This window comes from Kryptolebias marmoratus, linkage group LG8 (genome assembly GCF_001649575.2).
Source record: "Kryptolebias marmoratus isolate JLee-2015 linkage group LG8, ASM164957v2, whole genome shotgun sequence".
Classification (NCBI taxonomy): Eukaryota; Metazoa; Chordata; class Actinopteri; order Cyprinodontiformes; family Rivulidae; genus Kryptolebias; species Kryptolebias marmoratus.
In genome coordinates this window covers 6694923-6715983 of record NC_051437.1, presented here as the reverse complement: position 1 = coordinate 6715983, position 21061 = coordinate 6694923, and the positions used below count along the sequence as shown (strand labels likewise).

The 21061-nt window shown below is 39.8% G+C and overlaps 1 protein-coding gene across 1 annotated transcript in view; it reads right to left on the bottom strand.

Moving 5' to 3' along the window:
- vwa5b1 (von Willebrand factor A domain containing 5B1) overlaps positions 1–21061 on the bottom strand; it is a 55172-nt gene that overhangs the window by 23072 nt on the left and 11039 nt on the right. The window contains exons 6-16 of the mRNA XM_017419258.3: positions 20086–20217; positions 17545–17669; positions 15801–15977; positions 14808–14918; positions 12886–13088; positions 11591–11705; positions 11214–11399; positions 10760–10961; positions 5717–5907; positions 4624–4870; positions 322–615 (exon numbers count right to left, since the gene is read on the bottom strand). Of these exons, the coding sequence (XP_017274747.1) occupies positions 322–615; positions 4624–4870; positions 5717–5907; positions 10760–10961; positions 11214–11399; positions 11591–11705; positions 12886–13088; positions 14808–14918; positions 15801–15977; positions 17545–17669; positions 20086–20217 (1983 nt within the window). The remainder of the gene's footprint in view (positions 1–321; positions 616–4623; positions 4871–5716; positions 5908–10759; positions 10962–11213; positions 11400–11590; positions 11706–12885; positions 13089–14807; positions 14919–15800; positions 15978–17544; positions 17670–20085; positions 20218–21061) is intronic.

Sequence of the window (21061 nt, the reverse complement as noted above, 5' to 3'; positions counted from 1 at the left end):
CATGTTATTTACCTGTGTTTACTTTTATTGTGGTCATTTATAAAGCTGTTGCTTGGTTAAACTAATTATCATTATTCATAATAATATACTGGAACAAAAAGTCATAGCTGAAAAAGCGTTTCATTATTCAGTTTTTATTGATCTTAGATTCGATGCATGTAAAATTAATAAGGTGACGAAACACTCCGGTGGTCCCCCCACCTAGAAAATGAATCTGGCGCCACTGCTGTGTACACTGAACAATTGTAATTACTTGTTAAAATCCCTTTAATTTAACATCCCACAGTGCTTTTCAAACACTTGAATCCCAGCTAAGCTTACCGTGCTCTATCTCCGATTCCTTCTCCGCCATGTGCTCAAAGTCACGTATGATGGAGCGCCCGGCCAGGTGATGGAAGGTTTCATTCCACAGATCCTCGTGCACCTTTTCCTCACGTTCCCGGCCATTTAGAAAAGGCTTAATGTCAAAGGCTACCTCCCACTTCATTGCTTTTCCACATAGCAGTCCCGACACCACTGCTTTGCAGTCTCCTTTGTGGTGGCTGGCAGATCCCAGATCTGACGTGTGAATCTCTTGTGGGGTTTCTGCTTGACATAACTGGTGTCCATATCCCTCTGAAATGTTACAGAAGGAACATTTTATTCATAAAAATACATTTATTGCTTCACTGTAGGCTGCTTCATCATTTCCACTTGACTTATCCTGGCTGATATTCTCTTTTCAGCCAGACATCATCCAGCTGTACCGCTCCTTCAAATTGTCAAAATTACCCGAATGCCTGTCAGAAATATCAGACTGGATAAAAATGAACTACCTTCAATTAAACTCAGAAAAGACAGGGTCTGATCATTGCCTGTGACAGTATGATTCCAATAATCATGCAACAAATTGGCCATTTAGGATCTGCTGTTAAGTGACTGTATTTTAAATATAAAAATATACAAAAACATACAATTACATATACAAAACTGGAAGTGTAATTTTCATAAATGACACATCTTGCTACAATATTGGGACAAATTTTTGACACCATCTACAAATTAGGGGGTGTTATTTGCATAAAACCCCTTTTTGAAAGGAGTGATGTGTTGCCTTGATAAGATTTGCTGACTTCTTTATATTAAAAGTTATCACATTCCTGTTTACAATAACTTGCTGAATAAACATGCTTTTCTGGTTCGACTAGTCCAAAAGATGAAAGCTATTATTATTGTTCCAAAATTATTGCATTATTAGTAATTGTTGAACATCTGACACAGGGTCCATCTTCTCACCTCACTATAAACTAGCAAGTAAACAAGAGTTTCCAACAGTGTAAAACCTTTTATTATAAGGTGGATCATCATGTAGAAAACCACAGATTTAGTAGCAAACATGATCAAATTACTAAACACACTTCAGTAAATATATACCACATTTTAATTATCAAGGCCAAAAATGTTTGGAGAACAACTAAACTACTGAATGTCATCCTAAAAATGTGAATTTCTTGATTCATTGAATGCATTCTTTTAATTAATTAAGACCAGTAATATTTAAGATTGGGTGATAGGTTCAACAATCGACAGTTGGCAATATATTATCACAACTGTGTTTAAGGTTTTTATTTTTAAAGGAGAAGTGGACCCTGCAAACAACATTCTCCATACAGTTGGAGAAGTCAGGGATGATATTTGTGGCCAAAAACAATAAAGTCACTGATTTGGGATCACTTTGATTTTAAAACAAGAAGTTACTCATATTAGGTGCTACAAGCAGCCTTGTCATGCTAAGAACTGACATATAGGTAACTTTTACGATAATGACCTTATTGTCACAGCAAATTATGTTTTAAAAAGTTGGAATTTTCAGGAAAAATGTCTTCAGACAAGTTTTTTTCCAGTGCACTGCAAAGCAGCGAGGAGAGCAGATGGATCTCAGAGGAACGGTTATTGTCCCTTCAGTCAGGAAGTTTAACTGGCTGTGGCTTCTTCAATCTTAATGCAGCCGTGAACCATTACATTTTTTTAGAAACAAGTATATTTGTTTAATTTGTTGGGCAATTTGTGTCTAACAGCTGATAGCCACCATGCAAGCAACACAACCCTGATTAACTCTACAGCTGATCTTATAGGAAAAGCTTTCTGTGCCACAATGCAGCTTCATTTTGTCTGGTTCTTAAAGGTCATGAAGAGCAATGCCACGGCTTCAGTATTGATCAGATAAACACCTGGCTAACAATAGAAACTGTCCTACTGCTAAAGTAAAATGTGATAACCACACAAAAAAGGGAAATTTTGCAAGTATGCAAATCATCTGTGGCTGCAGTGAGAAAAGTGGTTGTTCAGGACTTTTAGCAGTACTGTGTGTGAATGATGTTAAGCTGATGGCAGCAGCATTTGATAAAATCACACGCTAAGCCAACAGTGAAGCACCACAAGGAAACTCCCAGGTCCTGAACTTAATTTTCTGTTTCTTTTTTACGAGAAACTGCCTACAATCAATATTTTGTGCAATGCCCACTGAAAAAACCCCAAAGGTAATCTAGTCACATATGCAAAAGATGACCTCCCTGTCATTGGTTGCCTACAAACTACAACAGTAGTAGCAAATAAAAACAACAAACTTCCAGCATCATTCTACATGGTGAAGTCTGGATCATCACTACTGGGCCTGGACCTGATTAAAGGACTTCAGGTTAACATTATTGATGGAGAAGTATGAAGAATAAAGAGGAAGATGCAAAAGAACCTCCCACTGACACATAAACATGCATGGTGAGTAATGTAGACTCTGTTTCAGCCCACCAAATTGGATGTTGTAAAGGGTTTATTCACAAAGTTCAAGTAAACAACACAGTACAACCCATATGTCAAAAACTGAGACGTCTGCCATTCAGCTTAAATGAAGAGGTTTATCACAGTTCAAACACTTACTCCAAGCAGGCTTTATTGAACCAGTGGATGCATCTGATTGGGTAAGTCCTCTAGTGGTGGCATTAAAACTCAAAGGAGACTTGAGGCTTTGTGTTGATCTTTGTGCACCTAATAAAAGTGTGGTAATGGACTTTCACCCTCTGCACCCTATTTGGAGGACTTATTCATAAGATTGCGAGGTGCCACTCATTTTATCTAGATTGATTTAAGCTGAGTTTACCACCAATTGCCTCTCCACCCTGATAGCTGCAGTCTTACTGCTTTCATAACACATAAAGGATTTTTCACTTCACACAAGTTCCTTTTGTACTTGCTTCAGAACCATCTGCCTTCCAAAAAGTGATCCACACAGTTCTGAAAGATTTGCCAGGAGTCCAGAACTATTTGAATGATATTATATTGTATGAGAACTCAAAGGAACATCATGATGAACAACTACAAGCTGTTCTCCAACCCCTAAAGATGAGGGTCTACAGATGAACTTCTACAACAGATCATTTGGTCAGTCAAGTATTCCATTCATGGAACATGTCACCTCTAACAAGGGCCTACGTCCCAGTCCAGATCAACTGCCTGCCATCATTAAAGCTCTTGCACCAACAGGCATGGCAGCTCTTCGTTCATTCCTGGGCTTAACCTCCTGGTTCAGCAAGTTTCTACCAAGCTTTGCAGCAGTGGTTGAGTCACTGCGAGAGTTATACAAATACAGAGGTTGAACTGAAATAGACCGATGTAGCAAATAAAAGTTTTAATAATCTCAAAACAATGCTCCTGAAAAACCCAGCACTTGCCATCTACAACCCTGAACTGGCAACTTTCATCACAACAGATGCTTCAGATGATGGATTGGGAGCTGTTCTGACACAGCCGCACTTAGACAATCCACTATAGAAAAAAAGGCTCCTGTTTGTGTATGGTCAGTTAAAAGTTGGACGACATAATTGTGGGAGACAGATTAACGCTCAGAACTGATCACCAACCCCTCACTACTCTGCTAAGCACTAAAGGAATGAATAGAACTGTCATGAGAATTGCACACTGGTCAGATAGACTGATGTGTTTACAGTATGACATGCAGTCCCGACCAGGAAGTCAGAATATTATGGTGGACTGCCTCTCACATGTTCCCCTGAGCACCAATAATACAGCTGCAACTTCTGAACAGGATTTGATTACAGAAATATCTGAAATCTCTCGTCTCCTGTCTGAACTCTCACTTCCTGATTTTAAAGCTGAATGTGAAGACTGCCCTGAACTCACAAAAATGTGACAACTCATCCAGTCAGGATGGCATTAAGTGAAAAAGCCCCTTTCAGAAGAAGTCAAACCTTACCTCCCTGTGCATCACGAACTGGCTGGAGAGTCACCACTAATATTCAGAGAAAAATGTCTTGTAGTTCTCAACTCTCTGTGAGAAAAGATTGTGCACCTGGTTCACGGAGGACAACAGGGCATGGTTTGCAGTAAACAATGCCTCAGAGAACTTTACTGGTGGCTACATATGGATAATTTGGTCTACAGGCCTGTCATCATACACGTTCTGTCAAACCCAAACCCATCAAAGTCACTGTTGGAGCTATGGGAAAATTACACTAGCTAAAATAAAGTGAAATATATCATCCTTAAAAATAAATAAATAAAAACTGCAGTAGCTGATGGTCAATATGTTCAGCCAACCTCCCAACCCTAATAGTGATATGCTCTTACCTGTGTCTCCAATGCTGCCAACAGAAGGGCTGTCTGTTGATGATCTGGATCCATCTTCCCCAGTGGGGTTGCGAGCCACAGGCGCCCCACTGCTGTCACTGGGTTGAAAGCTGTCCTGCAGCTGGGCCTGGAAATGGAGCTCAGAGTCCTCTTCCTGCTGTGGAGCTGGCTCCTGGTGAGGGAGCGGCATGTGACAGCTGGCAGGTCGTCCTCTGAAAGATGTGGCACACAGACTGGCCACCTGTGGCTGAAAACAGCAAAAAAATGTGCTTTAATTCACAATACCCAGGAGCTATCATGGATTTAATAAGGTTTGGAACAACACAATCTAATTGTTATTCTGATCATTTCTGTGTTTCACTCAAAGCTCTGGTTGGACTGTTTATTTCAACTGATGAACATCAGGAGTCTACAAACCGTATCCGTTTTTAAAAACTATAAGAGCTCAAAATGATAACAAAACAGTTTCTTCAATTTTCCGAATACAGTAAAAGGACAAGAAGCAAAGGTTTACTGTGTCCAAGTAATAATCTGAGGAATTTAACAGAGAGATTGTTTATTCTGTTTCAGAAGTACAAAAGCCTTCAAGGGTGTCATGTTTCATGCACTTTAATTCAAATAGAGATTTGTTATATCCATTCATTAAGTCCAACAGGATATAATGGACCCTCAGTGGGATTTACAAGAGCCAACACAGTTTCCTCCTGTTAATTCTGTTTAGTCATACTCATATGCTCACTGAGTAATATTCAAACCTAATTGTAATTCATTAATTTTGCCCTTAATTACTGAGAAGGGCACATTAGTCTGTTCTTGATTATACTCCAATCCAGGCAGGGGTCAGGTGGCTCTTCAGTATGGCAACCATTTTGAATTCAAATCTATATTTCTGCATGATAGGTTGACAGCTATATCATTTGTAGGAATTAAGATTTATTATACTGTAGTGGTTTATTTTGTGTATATGGACCAGCAATGCTAATCAGACAGCATAAACTATGGCTAAAAAGAATCAGAATCAGAAAGAACCAGTGACAGAGTTAAAAATGGGGTAAATGAACCCTGTGACTAGTAGTTTAGTGTTTGGTCACACCTGGTAGTCATTCTTCCACTGCGCTTCATGCTCAGGGCTCATCTGGCCTGTCAGCTCCTGGACTTTGGACCTCCTCAGTGGATTCTTGGGCACCACAGAGCTTGGGTCACTGGATGTGTAGATTTTTTTGGCTGGGTTGTAGTCTGTGATCTGGTTTGTGCTGTATGCACGCCTCCTTGGCGATGTGTCATCTAAACATGATGGCAGACATAATAAATCAGCATGTTAAAAAACAATGGTGCAGTTTTGTAAAGATAAATATTAGCTCTGTCACTCTGAAATGATAACTCCTAATTCAATATGCAAAGTCATTAGTGTTTTTTCTTGTTTGAAAGAAACCAGCTGTCAAACACCAAAAACATCAATTTGATCAAAGAATAATTTATGTTGAGCACAAATTACCCCTTTTTTAACAAATATTAATTTCTAAGTGACATGCTAGTTTAAGAATAGCTGATCTAAACCCTCACACAGGGTTTTCACATTTTGACTGCGGCTTGGTGTCACATTCAAGAAAAGAAACTGGATGTCGACAGAAGCTTGTGTGAAAGATGTAATTTTCACATCCTGTGCCTTTAGTTTAAAAAAAAAATAAGTTATGTTTTAAACACTAGCATTGCAAAAGGCTCCCAGTAGCGATGTTAACTTGCTGATGTTTAGCATTTCATCATCTTAGGTATAAAGAAGAATAACACACAAATTAAATTATGTGATGAAAAATAACTGAATTACTTTTTCTTGGGGCAACCTGAGTGTTCAATAGCTGATCATTTTTCACCGCAGACCTTCAGAGTTTTTCCAGAGTCAAATTTCCATATTTCTCAGTCAATGTTTATGGAGGCCATTTTTGTGTAAAAACATTTTGATGAATTTTATTAAATACACACACCTTGACAAAAAAGTTAAGCACCCAGACAGTGGCCGAAGTGAAATGAAACTGCATGTGTGGAAAGATCATATAACTGTATTGCAATGATTATACAGTGATATTAGATCAAATGGATAATGGAGCTGGCAGTAAGGCACACTTATGATACCCTGTCAGCAGGGTGTGGCACCCCTTCAGGCCTGGATTTAAGCAGTGATTTGTTGCAGAACAAAGTCATACAGCCATTGTATCATCTCCTGCAGCACACTGTAGATGGCCCTTTTGCTCCAGCAGATAAGCACAGGATTGAAGTTGACGTCTGAGCTGATCCCATATATCTTAGATTGGGGAAAGATTGAGATACATTGGGGTACCCGGCTAGCCACAGGAGGACCTCAACACGATGCAGGTATATCATAGACACATGTGTCATGTATGGACAGGTGTTTTCTTGTTGAAAGACTGTACCAGGGTCTTAGGAGGGGTAAGACATGCAAACATATGATGTCACTGGCATAGCACTGTGCCATTAGGGTCCTGGAATCACTGCCAGAAGTCAACTGAAGTGGTATCCAGTCCTGGAGCGGGCCACTATCCTGCATGTTTTAGTTGTTTCTCTGTTTTGACACACCTGATATGAAAGACTGAGGGATTCAAATTCAAAAACAGGCTTCTCCAGAACTTGAAGACCTGCTGAGGAGCAGGGAAACATCTAAAACATGCAGGATAGAGTCCCTCAAACCCCATGATTGGACACCGCTGTCCTATGAGTTCTCACACCACAATGTCAAGAATAACACTAGAGTGTCTCTCTATAACATAATTGATGAGATTGCTCTTCTTCCCTCTATGCTGGCATACATGCACATAATGATCATCCAAGGTAATGAGGAACAAAGTTTCATTGCTAAACATGATATCACATCACTCATCATTAGTCCATGCCTTCTGCTTACAGCATCTCTCCAAAAACAGCTGTCTTTGCTCTGGTGTTAATGGTGGTCTACGCATGAAATGGCGAATCTGTAGCCCGACTGATACCAGATGCTGAGACACAGAGGGGGATGACATCAGGTGTTTTTTTATAGAGTCCAATGCCTGGGTCCAGATGGCAGGCACAGATGTTTTGGAGCTCTGTAATGCGTGCCGCACAGTTTGAAATCCTCTCCTTGTTTAGTCTGTCTTAGGTGACTGGAAGTTTCGCAATCAGTGTGGGTGTCCTCATGTAATTACTGGTTCCAACATCAGGCCACCATGTTATCTGTACATCCTACAAGTCAGGCATACAATACAACCACTTGGCTTCATAAAAATCCCTATTGACCTCCATCAAACTCCAACTCGTAATGCTGTCTATGAGGCATCTCTGTATCTGGTGACCTTTGCTTATTTTTCTATTTCACAAAACAGTTCCTAAAGTTGCTGCAAAGGGAAACTCCTCTAAGGTGTTCAGTGGTGTAATGGCGGCAGGTTAGCTTCAACCTACCCATGCCATGTCATCCGATGCAAGAACGCATCTCAAGCATGACTTAAAGTGTTTTGTGAAAGGGACTACTGTTTTGACTGACTGTCAGATGCGCCAGCAACTGCCTGATAACACCATCGCTCTACTTGTAATGCCACCACTAAGAACCTCTGACATTTGTTCTAATTCCAGCTCCTTGAAAAGCAAATCCTTTACATCATTGGTCTGCATGTAAATCAAATTACATCCACACTGGACCATTGTTCTTTCTTCTATTAGTGAGTTTAGTTATGAAGTTCAGTGATTAACATGCAGGCTATAAGTTCATTATATATGTGAAAACAATTCCTAAATATTTGCTAGAAGACTAGCTGAGATCAGGTACAACAAAATTAATGCAAGATGTTTTTCAAGCTGTAAAACAATGAGCAACACAAATAACCAAGCCTCTGCCTCTCCTTTATTCCTCGTATCCACAGTTGAAACCAGATGTTTACATGCATTGCATAAAAGGACATAAATATTTATTTCTGACTGTCTGACATCAAATCAGCCTAAATCTTTCCTCTTTTAGGTCAGTTAGTATTCCTAAAATTATTTGTATTTGCTAAATGCCTGAATGTTGAGAATTTCTTTTTTTTGAGAATTTTGTATTACTTTCGTCAAAGGCACAAGTCACAAATTACTTTGCTTTTAAAGAGTTTGGAAAAGTCTAGATGATTATTTCATGGATTTGGAAGCTTCTGATTGGTTAGTTGACAAGATTTGAGCTACTTGAGGCACACCTGTGGGTGTATTTTTAGACACGCCTCAAACACACTGCTTCTTGTGTGACATCATGGAAAAATTAAAAGAAATCAGCCACGAAGAGAACTGTTGACCTCCACAACTCGGGATCTTCCTCGGGTACAGTGTCCAGATCCCTGAAGGTTCATCTGTTCAGTTAGACACAAGTATAAACACCATGGGAATGTTCTGCCATCATATCACTCAGGAAGGACATGGGTTCCTGAGATGAATGGGTTTTGATGCAAAATGTGCATATCAAAGCTGGACATAGAGTCATTATCCACAGTGAAACGAGTTCTGTACCAACATGGACTGAAAGGTCACTTAGTGAGAAAGAAGCCATTACTCTGAAAACAACATCAAAAAGTCAGATTACAGTTTGTAAATGCACACAGAGACAAAGACCTTCATTTATGGAGACATGTCCTGTGGTCTGATGAAACTAAAATTAAACTGTTGGCCTTAATGAACATTGTTACGTTTGGAGGAAGAAAGAAAAAGCTTCCAAGCCTGAGAACACCATCCTAACTGTGAAGTACAGAGGTGGCAGCATCATGCTGTGGGTGTGTTTTGCTGCAGGAGGGTCTGGTTCACTTCATAAAATAAATGGTATCACAAGGAAAAAACATTATGTTGAAATATTATAACTCAAGACATCAGCCAGGAAGTTAGAGCTTGGGTCCAAATGGGTCTTCCAAATGGACAATGACCCTAAACAAACTGCTAAATTAGTTACAGAATGGCTTAAGGACAAAAGGTCAATGTTTTGGAGTGGCCATCACAAAGCCCTGATCTCAAGCCCATAAAAAAAAAAAAAAATTGTGGGCAGAGCTGAGAAAGTGTGTGGGAGCGAGGCGTCCCACAAACCTTTTCCACCAGTTCTGTCAGGAGGAACGGGACAAAATTCCAGCAAACCTTTGTGAAAAGATGATATAAAACAGAATAGGTTTAGTCTGATTTAATGTTAGGCAGTGAGAAAAAAAATGGCTCTGTGTCTTTTTATACACTCCATGTAAACATCTGGTTTGAACTGTATGTGGTTCACAAAGAACCAAACTATAAATCTTCAGATGACACCAACCTTACTGTGATTCAAATGCTTACAATTAGTCATCATTACTGGATGCAAACACCTTGAAAAACCAAAGACTGTATACAATAGATGAATACCAAGAAAAATTGCTTTTGAAGGAAAAATAAATCCGTACCTTGTTTTCCTAATGGGATTATGACCTTCATCACAAGATTTAACTCTCTTTTTTTTTTTACTAAAACATGATCTCTAATTTGCAAAAGTACATTCTCATTTAGAGTAAAACAGAAAAGACAGAGTATGCTTCAGCAACTTGTGAATGACCAGTTGCACAATGTAGATGCAGCATATAGTAAATTTGCTATTATACAGCAAACATTCACACATTGCTGCCTTGCAAATTACTCCCACTAGGAGCAACGACGGTGACAATTTCCATGTACTGTCAATCTAAAAAACCTGATTATAAGAACTAGTTAATGTTCAAAATTTGTCCATCACGGGGCCACAAAGAAACAAACAACAATTCATGCTATGACTCCCACCTAGGGACAATTTTAGAGTTATCTAATGCTTATCCAAATCTGGAAACTCTTTAGATAAATAAATAAATAAATAATCCAAACTTTTTCATAGCTGCGCATTTATGAGTCTTACTCCTTTGGGCACCATTGATGACTTGTCTCGTCTCAAATTCATGTACAACTATTAAACACACCTGTTCACACAAATATCGAAGCCAAAATAGCTTTAACCAATAAGAGCAGCATTAGATCAATGCACAAACTGCGGCAAGTAGAAATGTATAAGAGCACACAGTTTAAAGATCTTACATTAAGAGAAATCCCCTTTTTTTAGCTTGCAGTAGTTCAGACTGAGTGATCGCACCTGTGATGTCTTGCTCTGTCATTCCAAGGCCACTGTCTGTCACGGAGTCCTGGTAGGAGTCATACAGCGTGCCGAAGGGTCCTTCCCTCTGGGACCCCTGGCTGTCGACACCCGTCTTCCCCAGCTCCTCTTCTTGAGAGTGATAAAACACCGAGCTGGCTGACTCAATAGAGCGCATCATGCTGTAACGTCGCCTCTTATCCTGTTGAGATTTGGAGTGGGTGACTCATTCTGACGAGTGCTTTTTAGCTTTTTTCATCAAATACCTGTCAAGGTTTTTATTAAATAGATTCTTTTGAAGTGGACCGTTTTATTATTCCACTCAGGATTTACATTGAACAGCTTTTTGAGGCACCAGAGCAGTTATTTGAATCAATAACCAAACGGAAAAGGCTGATTTTCTAAGACATGGATGTGTGCGGTTTAATTTAGCACGTTTCAACAGGTGTCTTACAGATTTGGGGTTGTCGTGGTAACGGGTAGTGTCACAAACCACACTGTAGCCAATGAGACTGTCCCCTGGAAAAAGGAAGGTGTTGCCAACCGGGGACAGCAGCACCTCTTTGGTTTCAGGAAAGAGCCACTCGATGGAAATGTCACTGAGAACCGGAGACATGGTTTTCTTCAGCGACTTTATCATCTGTGGAGTAAAAACATAAACACGTATTCCCTGTGACTTTATAAAGGGAAGGGGTGTTTCAGATATGATTTCCTAACTAGTATCAGAGACAGACACTCGGGGTTTTGAAACCTCTGCATAATTGCTTTCTAGTGGCCCTGAGAATAGCCGGCTGTTGTTTTGAGTGACACTCAATGCTGGGAAATGAGTACCTTGGGCTGCAGCCTCTCTCCGTCTGCCAAAAACTCTGCTGCTCCTTTGGAAACGGTTGCCAGCCCCTGAACGAGCCTCCTGCATGCATTCTGTCCTATGCCGAACGTAAAACATCTGCACAGACACAATAAACACTGCAGCTTCGTGGACAGATCAGCACATTTATGAGCAAGATAACAGATGTATTTGCAGTATGTGCGCATATTTTGCAGATAAATGAAAAGATGCTGCATATATCTTGGGAAAAAAAACAGAAAACTATCTTTTTATGGTGTAGGATGGAGGACATCTAGAGCGCTTTAGAATGCGTGGACAAAGCTGCAGTTTTATACCCCATATATTCCATTTTTCATGAAAGATGAGTTGGCTATAGCGACCATGTGCTAACCTTGTTCCTTTGCATTATTAATGGGATAAAAGAGAGCAGATCAGAGAGAAATGTCACCTTCAGCACAGTTAAAAATCCCAACATGAGTTTTCTAAAGAGTGATTCATCCTTGTTTGATCTAGTCCCTAAGTGGCTGAGCTGATTTGTAAGCATGGTGCGATAATGACCCAGGAAGTGTTGATGATTTGACCGAGCTCTCTGCACCTAATGCAATCATCTGGGGGCAGCCATCCATTAAAAGGGGGAAGACAAAAGTCAATTATTTCCAGAGAGAGACTCTAGACGGGGGTTTCACAGTGTGAGACTTAAATGCAAACGGCAAAATAAAATTATTTCCCAGAGTGCTGCAGATGTGTTGTGCCCCCAGCACTCCCCTCTATCAGACAGCTGGTGTTCACACGCTGCTTTCTTATTTGCTTATTCCAGCTTTAAAAACAGTTTTGATGTTGCTGTTTTCTTTTTATTTTGAAATAGCTGCCCAGATGTTGCCTCTGTGACTGATTTATGATGAATGTTTAACAAAGACACCAGCTGCACGTTTTCCCATTTCTTTTTGAGAGGATTACACATCAGTGTCCAGGTATTAAATTCAAACCTATTGATGAACCCACAGTAGAGATTTTATCTTCTGAATGAACATAAAACATGAAGATTTGATAAACGCAACATACTGACGTTTTTTATTTTAATGACTGATGTCATCAAAATTCTTATAAACAAACAGCTTCAATGTCCGCTGGCAGATATGGATCACATTTAGAATCAAATGGGTCAAGGTCTAACAAGTTTAGAGACCAGAACAGTGTTTACAAGAAAATCTGTTGTGGTTTAGTACTGACAACATCCCTAACAATGTAACTCATTGATCCATCTTTCATAACAGAGTGTCTTGACAGTAATACTTGCCTGATGTAGCGTGCGTGGCTGCGGACCAGCTCGATAACTCTGCCCGTGTTGCTGACAGCGCCGTCTGTGAGCAGGAAGAGCAGCCTGGGGTGGCCACTGATCATCGGCTGCCTCAGGATCCAGGTTAGCGGTGCCAGGATGTTGGTTCCCCCCATGTCAGCTCTGATCCTCCTGATGTAATCACAAGCCTGGGCCAGGGCCTCCTGGGTCATAAGGTTGAAGAGTTACAGAGAGAATCAAGGCTATTCTCACATAGCTGACAAAACAAAGACATTTGTCTTCTGCTGGATAAAACTGCAGGTACAAACTAGAGCATGTCTGAAGGAAATTTTGAAGGGTGCTAAATCAGCTACTGCATATATTACAGTATGCATAATATATATATATAAAATATGCCTGAGACATTCAGGCAGCAGAAAGCCAGAGAGACAAGGGAAAGAACAACAGGAACCCTGATGAAAAGATGAGCCCCTGCACAGCATGTACCACTAGCAGACTGAAGGTAGTGGCTGATATCAACAAATCCTACCAGTGGCTAGAAAGGGCTGGACTGAAGGACAGCACAGAGGCACTAATCATGGCTGCATAAGAGCAATATAGTCCGGGGTCTATCATACCAGGCAGGACCCAAGATGCAGACTGTGTACAGATGGCCTTGAGGCAGTCCAGCACATCATACAGGTATGGACTGGAAGTCCCACAGTCAAAGTGGGAGACTCCACCTAAGGTGGTGGAGAATGGCAGGGCTAGATACTGTGGGACTTCCAGATCCAGACTGAAAAACAAATGATGGCTAACCAACCGGACATTGTGGTGATAGATGTAGTGATCCCAAGTGACTGTAACATCAGAAAGGAGCCTGAGAAGCTGGAGAAATACCAAGAAAAATAGAGAAGTTGTGGAGAGTCAAGGCCTCAGTGGTATCAGTGGTCATTGGAGCACTCAGTGCTGTGACCCCCAAACCTGAAAGAGTGGCTCCAACAGATCCCAGGAACAACCTCAGAGATCTCTGTCCAGAAGAGCTCAGTCCTAGGAACAGCTAAGATACTGAGGAGAACCCTCAAGCTTCCAGAATTCACATTTCCCACCAATTTTAGTCTTTTTGTCATTTGCTCCCTGCTAAATCGAGTTTAAAATTCTTCTCCACACATATTTCGTTCTTAATATATCTCACAGACAGACCTTACCGACAAAATAAACCCATCTGATTTTGCTCAGAACTAAAAAAAATTTAATCAAACTTATAATTACAGCTGATTGTTGTAGACCTGGGGGGCTGGGGGACTCTGTTGTCTAAACAAGCTCGATTCCAAAAAATTGGGAAGGTTGTATAAAATGTAAATGAAAGCAGAAGGCAATGATTTGAAAATCTTACAGACTTATATTTTATTGACAATGGAATATCATAAGCATAATAAATGTTTATTATATATGATAATGCCTCTCATCCATCCATCCATTTTCTTTACCCGCTTCTCCATTCTGGGTCGTGGGGATAATGCTGCCTATATATATATATATATATATATGTATAGTCTGTAATAAAGTTGCACAATTCATCAAAAATTATAAATATTCTAACAATGCGGACAATATCAGCATTGTGAAGGATTCCAGTAAATCACAAGCTCGAACTGCATCTTAAAGATCTATATTTGGTAGACATATGGACCCACAGTCGCCTCAGTACCCACAGCTGTAACATAAAAAGTACTCTGAGCATTGTAATGACAGAATATATGGACTTATCGCAGCTGATGCCGTTACTACCATATCCTACAATAATGTCGCAATTGCGTGTTCTCCTAAACATGTAATTACTATGAACCGATGTCTGAGCTGTTGTTTTCATGACTGCACACCTTTTGTAGAATTTGGACTTAGCCCAGAAAGAGGTCTTCTCAATATACAGAGCTGTTTACCTCCTCGTAGTTCCGGCTGGTTGTGAAGAGTGATTTGAACGTGGATCCAAATCCAACGATGTTGAAAAGGCAGCCGGGCACCAGGCTCTTGAGAATAACCACCATGGCGTCCTGAGAAGAAGGCCCAGAGCAGATTTAGGTCCAGAGGAGCAACATCTATCATTACTGAACTGTGAATTTTCTGAGAGAGAAGTGAGTGGCATCACACAGTATCATTTTTACCAATCACCACCTCTTCAGCATCACAGGGCAGACTCTAAAATCACACCACTTACCTCTACTTCCATCCAGGTGAGCAGCACCCAGACTGCATTAAACACTACAATTTAGAATGAAATGACTGCTCAGATGCATCAGGAATGAAAGAGAAAAAAAAATAAAACTACGAAGAGTAGTGCTCTAGTTTTATAGAAGGATTTCTTGAGGGATCCGGGGTAAACAGTTGTTATATCCCTATCACATTCAGCCTGCCCTTAAGCCCACACATCCAATAAAAGCTCAAGTGTGGGTCTCAAAACAACAGCAGCCAGCATTACCAATCAGAATCGAGCACAAGCACCTAAATAACATCTAAAACCTTTGAAATCCTTCAGCCTACGCTGTTAAGTATTGATTGAAGTTCACACAAAACCTGATAAAATCTCAAAAACCACCAAAAACCAAGCAACTGAAAGGTGTTTGGTGAATAGTAAATAATTGATCTCGTCAATAACCTTGTGTACATGCCCTTCCTGCTGTTCCTTCACAACGTCTACTACATCAGAAGACTGCACTATGAGTCAAAAGATTCAAAAAAAGCAATTTTAGAGAGTCTAATGTTCCTTCATGCACTTACCTTCCCATTGTATTCACCTAAACACATATTTGGTCTAAATAACAATACTCCTCAACAAAAAATTTAAAATTTATAAATTAGTTCAGTTGTGCTGTTAATGTAGTAGAAGAAAGCAGAAAAAAAAATGTAAGCTGAGATTTAAAAAAATATATATATACTTTTACACGGTGAATGTTGACTCCGCTCATACTGCCGCTTCTGTCAATGAGGAAGATGAATTCGCCGTGAACTTTCCTCAGGTCCGCGCAGACAGACTTAAGGTCAGGACAAAAGTTCAACATGACCACAGGGTTGCGGAGGATGTCTTTATGCAGCCTCCTGTGAATCACCTCTACCTACAATAAAAGAAGAAACAAAAACACAATCTGCATAAGTTTTAGCACCATAAGGTAATTAACACAACTAATTATTGGGATCTTCAAAATCTATAGATGGAGAAAACAGAAAGACACACAAAAAATAAGAGCGATCCAGTTGACAAAGCACATCAATTTTTGCAAATGTGCAGGAAAAGTCCAGGCAGAACGGGCCTTGCCTTTGAAGTGTTTCCATAGAAACCCATTTTTATGGCTAAGTGCTCTCTCGTCTCCTCCTGTTTAGGTCTGCTGGTCACTTAACAATCTCATCATTGCTTGATGTGAATGGACACATGCAGAGGTGGAAATAGCGATATTGGCACTTACTGACAGTGAAGCCTTCTGTTCATTTGAAAAGCGTACAGTAAGGCCATTTACTGATTGATTTATAATTTTATTTAGGGTAATAGATTAACATGGCAGTATAATGTTTTAAAAAAACACATTACTTTCCCTTCTGCTGAAAATCCCTGCTGCCGTTCTTGTCCTTTTCTGTTTAAAAATCTTAAAGGAACAGTTTGAACATTTTGAGGTGTGAAAGGTTGTGAACATTTAATATCTTACCTGTTGTAGATAGCTCCTTGAACGACCTCAGTTTGGAGAAGCAGAGTTTAATTCAGAATGGATTGATAAACTAATGGCTAATCCAATCAGAGCTAAGACTAAAGTGGATTGCTTCTATCTAAAAACAGCTCCAAGCTTCAAAATGTTATAGCAGTTCATGCAAATGTTATTTTCTAAACGTTTATGTCCAGTCAAAAATAAACTCTCCTTTCACAAACGGAGGTCATTCAAAGATCTATCTACAACAAGTAAGATAAAAATCCACAGAACACCATTTCAAATATTCCTTTTAATTTTTTTCTTCTGCTGAATAATAATAATAATAACAACATTTTCAAAACAAAGTGTGAAGTACCCTATTATATAATAGGGGTTTGTAATGTTTAGCAACACATAATAAAGCAACAATAATGCAGCTTTAATTAAAGGTCTATTATTTCTTGAAACAATACATTTTGCCCACCTCCTTTCATGCCAGAATTTTAAACTACGATCATCTTATGCTGAAAATCATCAAATCTCAAAACGCCATCATGCACGATCATCCATAATATTGCAAAATCTCACTCGATTTGTTAGTTGGCGAAGGTATTAGGAGTGACACTCAGCTATCACCACACCAAAATATCTGTAGAATTGACCGAGTTGTGACCATTTTTGCGTTTTCTATGACCGATCAGCTGTGGCGGCCACACTGAATCAGGCTGACCGTAAAACTTAACAGGTGTAGATGTACGTTCAGTAATTATCTTCTGAGATTTCATTGAAATCCTTCAGTGGTTGATAAGATATTTTGTTAACTGTCAAACACATGCACAAACACACAGAGGCAGCTACGTTATCCCCCGCCTCTCATTGGTGGGCAATGAAAGAAGAGTTTGTTGCCGCACGTTGCCCCCCCCCCCTCCCTGAAAAAGAGAATGGGTATATTATCGTTGTCATTAGTTCAAGCACATGGAGCTGATGTTAGCTGCACACTCACTTTCCTCTGATTGCTGGAGTCCTTCTTGGTTGCTTTGATGAAATCACTCCGGCTGTGAAGATACTCGTCGTACTCCTCCTGCGTCATGTCTCCGTTCTCAATGAGGACGTGGGGCACATGGGGCTCTTAAATAACACAGTAATTAAAAAAACAAACAAAAACAAAGACGTTGCTGTGAATGTGTGTCTGAGACTCAAGCACAGAATTATCCCTATATTGATGGTTGATGCTGGAATTAATTGTATCACAGTGGGGCCCTCAAAAAAAAAAAGGGGGAAAAAGAAAATAAACTAAATTAGACTACAAGGTTGAGTGTTTTTATATCTTGTTAGGAGTATTTGTAGGTAAAAAGAAGGCGGTCTTGAGGTAAAATTACAAAAAGTGTGACTTTTTTACTAGGCAGCAGCAAAGTTGACAGACTTAAAATTAAATCATGCATGTTTTTCTATGTGGGTTTAGTGAAAGCCTTTCTATTATTATATATTAAGATTTATTTAAAATATTTACATATGTAATTTTTTTTACAAATATTTTATTCACAATGGAACATAGTAAACATATCAAATGTTGTAACTAAAATTTTTTCAATTTTTAGAAAAGAAAATCAGGAAATTTTGAATTTGGTGGCAACAACACATCTCAAAAATAAAAAGATGGGACGGTGCAACAAAAGGCTGTAAAAGAAAGTTGTACAAATAAGGAACAGCTGGAGGAGCATTTTGCAACTAATTAGGTTTACTGACAACAGCTCAGTAAGAGGACTGGGTATAAAAAAAGGATTTTAAAGAGGCTGAATCTATCAGAAGTAAAGTTGGGCAGAGGTTTATCAGTCTACAAAAGAACTGTGAAAAAAATAAAGGAACAATATCATGTCAGTATTGGATGTCTGATCTTCAGGCCCTCAGGCAGCTCTGTATTAAAAACAGGTCTGATTCTGTTCTGGACGTCACTGCATGGACTCAGGAGCACTTCTACAAATCACTGTCTGTAAACACAGTTCACTGTACCATCCACAAATGCTGGTTAAAGCTGTATTGTGCAGAGAAGACGGCATGTGGGAACACCATCCAGAAACGCTGCCGTCTTCTCTAAACCAAAGCTCCTTTGAAACGGACTGAGGCAAAGTGGAAAACTGACAAATCAGACAAACTGAAATATGAAATTGTTTTTGGAGCCCATGAAGGCTACGTCTTTCATACTAAAAAGGAGAGGAACCATCCTGCCTGTTATCAGCACACAGTTTAAAAACCTGCCTCTCTGATGGTATGGGGGTGCATTAGTGCCTATGGCATGTACACTTACACATCTGTATCAAGCTCCCACCCATATAATGTTTTTTTGTTTTTGTTTTTTTTCAGGAAAAGCCTTGCTTTTTGTAGTAAGAAAATGTTAAACCACAAACTGCATCGATCATGTTGGAATGGCTTCACAGTAGAACTGAACCGGCCTGCCTGCTGTCCAGACATCTCATTAATTAAAAGCATCATGAAGCAAAAACTCTAAAAAAAATGACCCAGGACTGTTGAACAGCTAGAATCCTCTATCAGACAAGAATGGGACAACATTCCCTCTAAAATCTCCAGCAGCTGCTGTCCTCAGTTCTTGGCGTTTACAGACTGTCGGTAAAAGAAGAAGAGGTGTTTCAAAGTGGCAAACCTGGCCCTGTGGCAACATTTTTTGAGATGTGTTGCTGCCACCAAATTCAAAATTACCTTGTTTGAAAACATATTCCAATTTCTTCGTTCCAACAATTGATATGTTTACTGTGTTTCATTGTAAATAAAATGTGAGTCTATGAGATTTGCAAATCATTGCCTTCTGTTTCTATCTACATTTTACACAGCCTCCCAACCTTTTCATAATAGTGGTTGTATGTATTTTCTGCATTGCATGCTTTATAAATGCCTTTGAAGGCTTTTCATTTTGTCTGGTGTGTCAGAAAGCATTAAACTCTTAACTGGCACTTATGAAATAACCATGGTTTGATAAAAACAGACTTTTCCCAGTCTGTTTTTATTGCATCTCAGTCTCCTCCACCTCTCAGCTCGAACTGAGCATCCATGTTGTGACTGAAAGTGCAGCACCAGTCTGAGCTGAATTAAAGTGGCCCACTCTGGCCGCAGGTCTGCTTGTGAACAAAGCCCTGGTAAGAGGCCAATCGGCTCAGCGTGACCAGGGCTCATTCCTGCCTCGGGGAGACAACCAGCCCACACATTCTGTAGTTTAAGACAGCAGTAGGAGACAGAAAAGAGTACCACAGGGGAAAAAAAAAAAAAAAACCTTGACAAAGAACACCCACACAGTGCGGTGTGAGACTGCTGGCAAACACCACGAACAGAGGACCTCTTTTTTCCCTGATCAGGCACTCACACTCAGAAAGTGACTCACCTTTCCCCCTCATCTGATTACAGGCCACATAGTGTGTAAAAAAAAAAAAAAAGAAAAAGGAGCTAAAAACCAGTTTGAGAATATTTTACTTATAATGAACAAAAGACCGATGCAGGGTTGTGCGCTATAAGAGTTTTTAAGCTGTAGACCTACCGCTGGGGTAGATGAGGATTTCGACGGGGAAGTCGTAAGTGTACTTGTCAGCCAGCGTGATGACGACGCTGGTGGCAGAGCGGGCGAGAGGGTCGGCGTCGGCTCGGATGGCGTGAGAAGGGCTCTCCACACCTACACACAGCAGAACGGATAACAAGTCCCTCTATAATGCCTAACATCATTTATCAGCTCTGAACACACATTTTCCAAAGGAATTCATTATAAAGGTCATCCTAAACACTAAAACTTTCAACTGAAAACAAAAGTGGGAAAGCATTAAACATAAACCAACAACTTAAATCCACGAAGCCCTAAAGGGGAATTTAGAGGAAAGTAAATATTTAAGCAAGTCAAAAGGAAATATATCCAACTTTCTAAAAAAACATGAAGTAGTCCCGACAATGTCAACCGAAAACTCATGGATGATACGATAGATTATATAACTGTTGCAAATGTAATTTTAATACGCACATTCACAGTACTGCTCTCATTCTGCTATATTGCTCAGAGTTTTATTTTATTTGCATTTGAATGCATGTTGTGCTAGTTAATCAGGTTTTTCTTTTAATCAGACGCTGAATTGCACTGGATATTCTCTTGTGTGTAACAGCGACCTTGTGCTCACTAGACACTTTTTCCGGTGTGCACGGAATAATACTGCATGCCCATGAGAAAGTTTCCCATGAGCACCAGGTAGTTTCTCACGTGCACAGGAAACTGATTCTGGTTTTTTGTCCAACATCTCTTTAGGAGCTCCATATAGGTGTAAAGTTTAAGTACATGGGATAAAATCCATATCGCTTGTTCCATACTTCAATCTAATGCCGCCTGCAACAAGTTTTCCAGTTTCTTTTCAGAGAAAATTCAAAAAATCAGAGGATTAATCTGCACATCCACTCCAAAGCCAGTACCAATGCTATGCCCAAACAAAACAAATGCAGAAAAAATGACCCAATTTCAACTACTTAATTATAAA